The 10,075-nt window shown below is 33.6% G+C and overlaps 1 protein-coding gene across 1 annotated transcript; it reads left to right on the top strand.

The window, feature by feature from the left end:
* Window positions 1-201: 201 nt before the first annotated feature.
* Window positions 202-2,380, top strand: LOC145133475 (uncharacterized). The gene is made up of 8 exons (XM_079068408.1): window positions 202-224; window positions 480-720; window positions 849-1,031; window positions 1,155-1,307; window positions 1,410-1,620; window positions 1,715-1,903; window positions 2,011-2,091; window positions 2,244-2,380. Exons 2-5 carry the CDS (start codon window positions 490-492, stop codon window positions 1,533-1,535), a joined length of 693 nt encoding a protein of 230 aa, XP_078924534.1. The 5' UTR covers window positions 202-224; window positions 480-489; the 3' UTR covers window positions 1,536-1,620; window positions 1,715-1,903; window positions 2,011-2,091; window positions 2,244-2,380.
* The last annotated feature ends 7,695 nt before the right edge of the window (window positions 2,381-10,075 follow it).

Raw genomic sequence — 10,075 nt, 5'->3', positions numbered from 1 at the left:
TGGGTCCTAGCTGCTAACCATTTTGACCCAGGAAGAAATTTTAAAAAAAGGTTTATCATAATTTATTGAATGATAAAAATGATTGCAATTGACCTTAGATAGGTTGACTTTTTTGCCGTGGGGTGCAAGTGCTACCGACTAAACCAACCTAATTTATAAATACTGTGTACTTAGCATTATGAATATTCATCATTCTGATCACCAAGTATTGCCATCCAGTTGAGGTTGGTTGTTTATTTCTTTTCAAAACCTATTCTTCTAACATGAAATGCCATAACACGAACATCATTTTCATGATCATGTGTTCTTTTTTCATGAAAGAAAACTTATCTCAAGTAGCTAGGCAAAAATGTTTATCGTTATTACTTACTTTTATCAAGCTTCTCCCGTTTGATCTACAATATCTTTTATCCTGATTCTGCTTCATCTGTTTGTACCTATTTTGCAAAAATGTTAGTTGACACTGTTATTGTTTTCAGGAAACATTGGATGATGCTCAGCCAAATGGAAGACCCAAAGGAATATGGCCTGATTGTTAAGTCAGATTCCATTGAGAAAGTCACGGAAATGACCTCACATAAAAAGACCAACGAACTTCAGTTCTATTTGGTCAAGAGTTGTCCTTCCCCGGAGGAAGTAAAAAAAGAAGAGGCTCACAAGTTGTATCAACAGATGAGTGTTTCTATGTACCATATCCTTCAAGAAATTGATCTACGGAAGGTAAATGTTGATTAAAATTTTAATGTTCATTAGAAATGATGGGTATTGCTTTAAAGTGACGACAGTAGAAATATCGTGCTCTTCTTTGGATAAGTTCGGAAAAACAACTCACACGTCTCTCCTTACAGAAAGATGAACATCAAATGAACTACGAATTAATGTGGATTTACATGGAGTTAGAGTGGAAATCAAGTTCACTCATGTGCCTTGAACGAGCTACAGTAGATGATGTGAAGCCTGATTTACCAATGAGACCAATACCAAGAACAGCTGGTTTCTTGCATTTGACTGAAAACAATCCTGAATCGCCTGTAAGAGTTGATTAAATAGACCATTTTTCCTCTCGACTTTCCGAAAATTCTTGAGAATAATGAAATGGAATTTTTTTAGAGAAGTTTTCTGTTCCTGTGGATTCATGGCGATTTTTTTTGTAGGTTCATATCGGTACTGATAGGAAACGATGCCATAAACGGGTAAAGAAAGAGAGGATAGACATGGAATATCTGAAACAGGTTCAAGAAGAACTTCTTTCTTCAATGAAATCCGGTAAAAGGCCAACCCATGGTACACAAGAGCTTAACGATGTGGTATATACTGATAAATTATAATTTATAAACATAAATTGCTGATCTTCCTTAGGTTGTTATATTGATTTTGACATATAGTTTCTTTCTACTTCCTTTTGGAAGATGGAGAGCCTTGTACACAGGATCCAACATGGAAACAATAACCGGGGAGAAGAAAAAAAAATTCTTTCACGAAATAAGAAATCTCAAAGAAACAATAGAAACATACACTGCACCAACAGAACCTGACCCTCGTAATAATTGGAGAAGATATGACGTTGGAGGATCGAGAAGACGACTCTATGAAGAACAAATGAGGCAGCATCGTATTAAAGTTTAGTTTTAATTCCTCAACTGAATTAGAACTTTTTTTGTTCAATTTTTCATTATATTACTACTCACTTCATCTATATGTTTTATACAATTAGATTTACTTAAACCAAATTGACGAAATAAAGAGGGATCAAAAGGAACGTACCACTAAAGCGACCCGACTCAAGGCAGAGTTGGAACTTGTGAGAAAGAGCATCAGAAGTATGGATAGGGAACTTGAAAAGCTTAATTCAAAGAGAATTAAAGCCTATAAATGTGCTTATAAGTATGATGAGCAGGGGGAGGTATTATCAGCAGCTCCTTTTCATTTTTTTTTTAATGTTTTTTATGCAATAAATAGATATCATTGATAGAGAGGCGATACCCAATTAGTTATGTTTCTTTAATTCAGAAGTCAAGTTATGGTTACTATCCACCGCGTGCTCATGACATATGTTAAAGAACAAGCACAAAAAGAGAAGCACGGAGACAGGTTTGTGAAGATTGCAACATCACTCATTCCCCTTTTTATGTTACATAATAATCGTAACAACTTCACTGATACGGCAAGAATTAAAAGTGGACATCTTAATTCTTAAGACAATTCTTTCGTCTTTTTGTTAATTTAAAACTCGTGAATGGTAGGTTGAAGAATTCTTGAAGCAATATTGGAGCAATAGCAAAGTGTAGTGGGTGATATAATGTGTGCAAGTTTAATCCCGAACACTTGTAAAGCAACTATCTTAAGATGTATTAGAGCCTGATTATTATTTATTTCATCATTACACCATGTTACGTTTGCTTTTATGAGTACCCAATAAAAAAGTGTCAAATAAAATTTTATTTTTTCATCAAAAATGTTTTGGATTGGTTGCCCAATTACTTATGATTCTAACGATAGAATTAGTAGCATCAAGGGAAAATGACTTATTAAGGTAACTAACAATTTTGTATGGTCACATATAGCAATATTTGCTTTTTGTACTTATCTACCCCACAAACTTGTTTCATATGTTCACAAATACCCATTATTACTGGCAAACACATGTTTTAGCTGGTTACATCGATTGAGGTATACCAAAACGAATAACGTGGATTCATACATGGCTATTACACCCCTTTCTCACTTAATTGGGGTTCGTCTGCTCCATAAACATTTCGATTAACAGTTTGGGATAAATTGATATAACAAATCGAAGATTAGGGCTTGCAATTGAAGGTTCGAGTTGAGACTGTAACATGGCATCCCATTGATCTACAAGTATGTATACACCTGAAGATTTTCATTACAAGGGGATATTTGTGCCAAAGTCCTTGGTATTCTTGGACCATGTAAAAGAAACTGTTCTTGATGTGGATTTTGGTGGATTTACGTATAAAGAATTTCTTTTGTGTCTTACGAAATTAACCAAAGGAGGCTATGATAATACCTACTACTATAAAAGAAAGGAAAGTTGGGCTGAGGATATTAGAAGAATCGACAATGATGTTGATTATTGGGAGTTTGTAGAAACTATTTATATCCCTCGGACTAAGTTGGATGTGTACATTGACCATAAAATGAACCAATTCTTGATTGGGCTAATAACAAGGTGTTAACAGATGATAATAAGTATGACTATGATGAAGAAGACGACAAGGAATCAGAAATTTCTGATACTACGAAATATAAACAAGAACGTGATGAAGAGATATACGCATTAGACAAAACACATCGGGAAAATTTTTTGAACAAACTTTCAGGTGTTATAAGTGAGGATGATGAAGCCAACAATGGAGAAGATGAGGAGGTTGTGTTCCCTGTCGATGATGAGAACCAAGAATGGGATCTAATTGTGTTAGTTGCAAATATGAAGTTTTCTAACCCATTAGAATTGAAGTCATGTCTTACCAACTATGCATTCAAGAATGGGTACGATTTATTGTATGAAAAAAGTTATAATCAGAGGTTATTGGTAAAATGTTGCAATGGTAAGAAGAATAAACAAAATACATATTGTCCCTTTAGGTTGTAGGCTACGTGAATGTCCTCAGAAAAGCCATTCCAAATTAAATGTTTAAATGATAGTCATAATTGATCAAGAGTCTTTAAACTTGGGTCCATTGTTACATATAAGTGGATAGGAAATCATTGCTCAAAAACCAATTAACGAGTCATCGAATCCACCATCACAGAAAGAGAAAGCCAAATACATGCTATGTGTGGTATATACATCTGGCGTAACTTAACATATGTGAAGTTGAATGAAGTTTTCAGTTCTTGAAAAACATGTAAACTGAAGGGTGAATTGGAAAATGATGTTGATTTGGAAAGTGACAGTGAAGTTTAAATGGAACCTGATGGTGAAGTGGGTTCTTTTGAAGTTGAATCTAAAGATGACATACTATTTCAAGGTGACGATGATATACAAGTACAAGGTGCAGATGAAGTACAACCTGAAGTGCCATTTCAATTTTCAACTTGAAGTACAAGCTAAATTGCCAGTTCAAGTTCAAGCTGAAGTACAGGCTGAAGTGCCGGTTCAAGTTCGAGTTGCAGTAGAAGTTGAAGTGCCAGTTTAAGTTAAAGTTAAAGCTGAAGTAGATGTTGGAGTGCTAGTTCAAGGTCAAGCTAGAGCTCATGTACAATATGATGTACCAACATTTCAAGTTGTAGTAGGACAGAGGACAAGGAAACCTTCAGAAATAATTATAAACAAATAAGATAAGAAAGAAGTAGCAGGGGAAATAGAGGAGCACTTGTAGCAATCCATTTGATTTGGATTAGCTTTTGGCATCTTGGACTATTTTTCCTATTTTGGCATCTTTGACCGTCATCTTTAACTTTTGGAATCCTTTGGCATTATTGCATATTTAAGTATGTAACGTTAAACTTTTCAAACATGTTTTGGTAGTAATGCATATTTAGGTGTGTAATGTTTAACTTTGGCACATATTTTGTAACAAACTTGTTCCCTGGAATCTTTTACCATATATTCTAATGTTTTTTAGAATTCCAATTCTATTACAATGTTTTAGTCATGATACAATCCAATTCCATTCCATGTGTGTCACGCCCCCGGTCGGCGGCGGAAACACCGGGCGGTGTAACTTCATTTTTGTATCACAGTTATATCACATACATTGAACAATACAAAAGAATTTTATAAACTACATACCTTTATTGATGATGGAAAATTACATTCTTCTTGTTTCCTAATTATTATTTCATAGTATCCAAATTTGACCCTTAGTAAAATTTTACTTTTTCCAAGTTTCAAAAATATAAATCATAGTTTAAAAGTATCATTCTGACTCATACTTGTCTTCAATATATAGTATTTATCCTAGGTAAAAATGGTTTACTTACTAAATAAGTATTATACCTACAATCTATATATACCTAAATCAAGGAAGGTTACTACATATAAATCGTATTTGAATTCTATATGAGTACATATGCTAGGTATAATTGTTTAGATAATAAATAAGTAGAATACCTACAAATGCCTTGAACATAGAGTACAAGTTTTTGGGAAACTTATACTTAACATTAATACTTGTATATCGACAAAGTATAATGTTTCTAAAATTGTGCTACCATGAGCCCATAATCGCTTCTATATGACATACAAGACCTCTGACTAAAAGATCCTACCAATGGTTTCACAAAGGATTCTACCGTTAATGCCATTAAAGATTTTGCCTAGGGTACCACGAAGGATTCCACCAATATAAATAAATTGTGCGCTTCATCGACGCCGGATCACAATAAAACAAATAAAAGGATAGTTTGTCACTCGCCAAATGTTGGGTTGTAGCTAGCAACAACGAGTCGGCTTGTCAACCCATATAGTTTCATACATGACTTCCTCGCTAAAATGGGATTTGCGGTTACATGTCAGAGGATTTCCCCTAAGATTTTCAATATTAGTTGGTTAATAAAATAGCTCACGTAGACTTTGTTGAGTTCCTATAGTTCTAACAGTGAAAGCATATTCGTGTCTAAAACCCTAAGTTACTAGACTATACATTAAACATTACTCCTAAATAATATTTAGGCAGTACAACAGCTATAACTTGAAGTAAAACTAGGTTTTAACTAACATAAAACCAATATTAATAACATACTTAACAAATAATGTATAGAACTCCTGAGTATAACTCTGGGTCTGTAACACAACATAGTATATAGAACTCCCGAGTATAACTCCGAGGCTATAACACACATAATATATAGAACTCCCGAGTATAACTCCTGGTCTATATTAGTAAAATGTATGATAACAACATGCTAACAAGTTTAAGATAGTTGTATGATTTCAAAATATCAGATATGATGATACAAAACAACTATATCCCAGTTAATATAACTATTTATGTTGATACGAACATACTATCATATAAACATAATATTAACTTATATATAGTATTTAGCATGCATTTTCCCCAGAAAGCATTAAAAAGTGGGACCGTGAAACTCACTTTAGCTGCATGATTTGATAGAATCTAACTAGAAAGGGTCAGCAGTTTGTGATCGTCAGGCTCAGGACAAGGAATGCCTTCAGCAAATGAGAAAGAGGACAGAGGTTTTGGTGTAAGGAGGGTTAGGGTCGTACTTTCTATTTATAGGTTGTACAAGGCCCTCTCACATCGTGATAAATCAATGCTCACGTCGTGAGGTCTGGTGTCATCACCTCGTAGACTTGCCATTTGTGTTTCTAGCTTCAAAAGGTGTCTGGTTGACATCTCATGTCGTGAGAATACATGCTCACGTCGTGAGCCCTAAACTTATCACTCCGTAGACTTGTCGTCTGCATTCTAGCCTTGAGAGGTGTCCTGTAACACACTCACGTCGTGAGAATACATGATCACATCATGAGTTATGACAAATTAGGGTTTCTGCTACGTGTCATGTTCTTAGACTGCTAGATCTTCAGAAGATCATATATTTTGCATACGAGCTCCATTTTTGACATTCTTTATACCCATGCGTAGGTATTTTTGGTTACTATAGCTTTCTTTTACATTCCAGTAGCTATTTCCCATTATATTTTAATTTCTTCTTAGTATAGATATTTAGAGTTTATCATAACTTCTTTATGCGAAGTTAGATTGAGATTTTATTAAAATCTTTTGGAACTGTATGAACATGTACTTTGATATTTAGTGTATCTGTGTTCTCTTTGTATAGTATATAGTATGTTCCTCCTTGTTTCTCATTATAGTATGTTCTTTCTTTTCTTGTTATAGTATGTTTGAACTCACTCATGTATGAACTGACTCTTGTATGTTTCATTGTACTAGAAATAGTGAGTAGTAGACCTCTAAACTATACCTATTATAGTTTACTAGTAGTGTTGTTTGAATGACTGAGTATGTGTACACACCTTTGTTATCCAAAAGTATTGAACTAATGTAAGAACTTTTATATCTATACATATATTCATAATATATAACTAAGATTCAAATGAAATTCGGACAAACAACCGATACCCTAAGTCCACAACCAAACAAGGAACAGGAAATAAAGCGAGTTATCAGTCCTAAGTCCTTTCAACCTTATTTATATAACTATATCTGGATAGACATGATTTTGACAAAATATAAGTTTAAAACATTTTGATAAGGAGTTTAGCATATAAAAGAGTTTGATAAAATGTTTTTGAAATAGCGGTTTGATAACATAGTGTTGAAGTATAAGAAATCCATCTGTTTGATAGTTATTAATCACATGTGATTGGTATAATAACTATAATGTTTGAACTTGTATCCCCCCTTCCCCGGTCCATAAAAACATTTAAAATCATTTAAAACGTAAATTAGGGGTATGAACTCACCTATAGTGAGTGGTTTGACTGTAAGATCGGAAAAGGATGATGCGTGCTAAGTGAAATCTCGGGCACAAACGGATCCTATTAAGCATATAATGACACATATATTGATATAATTAGTGTATATATCAACTAATCATGATAGAGAATCACCTTAGGGACTAGGAAACACTTATATTGAAATGTTACACTCACAAAGGATTGCATCTAAGGGGTTTACGGCCACACAATGGAGTTTACGACCATTGTGTTTACGACCTAAGTGGTAGACGGTCATGGAGTGTACGGTCAAGGAGTTTACGACCATACACTCATGGGAGAACTTGAAAACGAGGTGTTTTATGGCCCTAACAAGCATTACCTAAGTGTTCACGGTCCTATGTTTGGTCTTAAAGGAGTTTGAAGCCCAAAACATACACCAACATAAGAGTTTACGACCATACAAGGGTTTACGGCCGTAAACTCTAGGTGTTCATGCATAATATGATGTTTCAAGGCCAGGAATCATGTGTATCTTAAGCTTAACTGGAAGGTAGAAGAGGTACTGACCCTTTAGAAGGATCCTATGCAGTTCACGGCCCGAGAACAAGTGGGTGTTCTTGGTGAAAGGGAAGAAAACTTGAAGATCTACCCCAAATATATATATATATATATATATATATATATATATATATATATACACACACACAAACATATATATATATATATATATATATATATATATATATATATATATATATATATATATATATATATATATATATATATATATATATATATATAAAGAGAGAGAGAGAGAGAGAGATCCGGTAAGAATGAAATATTTGGTAGGAACGGTTAGAAGTGCATCATTTGCATTATTTTTGGCGAATAAAAAAAATGAATATATAGATAATAAAAAACTAATATGATTCACACAAAAATTTAAAAATATGCATGAATGATTCATTTTTGTGGTGATTCACTAAAGTTGTCTGAACAGTGAATTAAAACTTGATAGTACAAAAATGAATCATCGATGTTGTTTTTCGGAGTTTTTAATAATCATGCTATATATATATATATATATATATATATATATATATATATATATATATATATACTTAAATTAAAATGATTACTTACGAATAGATACGTACTTTTCTATATTTGATTATATCTTTATTCATATATCAATAATTACCGACATCTCTACCACCTATCAGCACCTGCATTGCTACTGTCATTGCCACAATAACGTCTGCCACCATCTCAACCATTGCTGGCACCACCGCACACACCACAGCAACTACCAATGCCAATAACACCACTGTCACCGCCACTACAACCGCTACCCTTCTCATCGCCGCCCCTCCACCAACTACCACTATATTCATATATGAATAATCCTTGGAGAATAGACACGTTCAAATTTATACGAATATACTTATTTATATATGAATAAATATATACTTACTCATATATGAATATTCATAAATGAAAATAATTATTTATATACCACCTCTCTCTCTCTCCCTCTCTCTCTCTCTCTCTCTCTCTCTCTCTCTCTTTCTCTCGGTCTCTAACTTATTTTTTTAACTCACAAAGTTCGTACTACTTGTTTTTGTTACGCGTTTGGTCCTTACTGTTTGTTTTTGTTACGCACTTGGTACATGTCTTACCTAAAAAGACTATTATTTAATTAGAGAAAAATGATGGGGTAGGTAAGGTAAGGTGAGGGGGTGGGGTTGGAGGTGTGTTTATTTAAATAAATTAACGAATTAAGGGAAAAATAGTCTTTTTAGGTAAGACAGGGACCAAACGCATAAGAAAAATAAACAGTAGGGAACACGCCAAATTGGGCGGATTTGGGAAGAAAGTGAGGGGAAGGAAAATTTAAAGTTTATTTTCTTTTTTCTCTTAAACTCGGGAACACAAAAACTTAAATTTTTTTTTTCATTTACTTTGAACTAGGGAACACGGAATAATGAATATTTTCCTTCACCTCACTTTCTTTTTCGCAAAATTTTCCTTCCGTTTCCTTTAATGAATTTACAAAAAACTCGGGAACAAGGCGTTACATGGGTACGACTCAACAGATGATCAGTAATATCGGTAAATAAATTTGAAAACGGATCAGTTAACTTTCATTTCCTTCGAACTCGGGAACACGGAATAATGAATATTTTCCTTAACCTCCCTTTCCTTTTATCAAAATTTTCCTTCCTTTTCCTTTAATGAATTTACAAAAAACTCGGGAACAAGGCGTTACATGGTTACAGATTCAACAGATGATTAGTAATGTCAGTAAATAAATTTGAAAACGGATCAGCTAACTTTTGAGGTGCTATGTACTCCAAACATAGCCTTAATTTTCAAAATTGTGAAGACTATATTATAATTGATAGGTTCAATGATCCCTTAATTTGTAGGTGCTTTTGTTTTTACAAAGGGATGTTTAATTAGAGAATCGGATTAAGAACTTGGGTCCTAGCTGCTAACCATTTTGACCCAGGAAGAAATTTTAAAAAAAGGTTTATCATAATTTATTGAATGATAAAAATGATTGCAATTGACCTTAGATAGGTTGACTTTTTTGCCGTGGGGTGCAAGTGCTACCGACTAAACCAACCTAATTTATAAATACTGTGTACTTAGCATTATGAATATTCATCATTCTGATCA

This window comes from Lactuca virosa, chromosome 8 (genome assembly GCF_052849685.1).
Source record: "Lactuca virosa cultivar CGN04683 chromosome 8, Lactuca_virosa_CGN04683_v6, whole genome shotgun sequence".
Lineage (NCBI taxonomy): Eukaryota > Viridiplantae > Streptophyta > Magnoliopsida > Asterales > Asteraceae > Lactuca > Lactuca virosa.
The sequence above is the reverse complement of the archived record's forward strand: the minus strand, read 5'-3'. Positions and strand labels throughout refer to the sequence as shown.

Excerpts from the sequence above, each read along its gene's own strand:
- LOC145133475 (XM_079068408.1), top strand. The coding sequence starts at position 490 with ATGATGCTCAGCCAAATGGAAGACCCAAAGGAATATGGCCTGATTGTT. Across the intron at positions 1,032-1,154 it reads AAAACAATCCTGAATCGCCT|GTTCATATCGGTACTGATAG; the intron begins GTAAGAGTTGAT and ends TTTTTTTTGTAG. Across the intron at positions 1,308-1,409 it reads CACAAGAGCTTAACGATGTG|ATGGAGAGCCTTGTACACAG; the intron begins GTATATACTGAT and ends TCCTTTTGGAAG.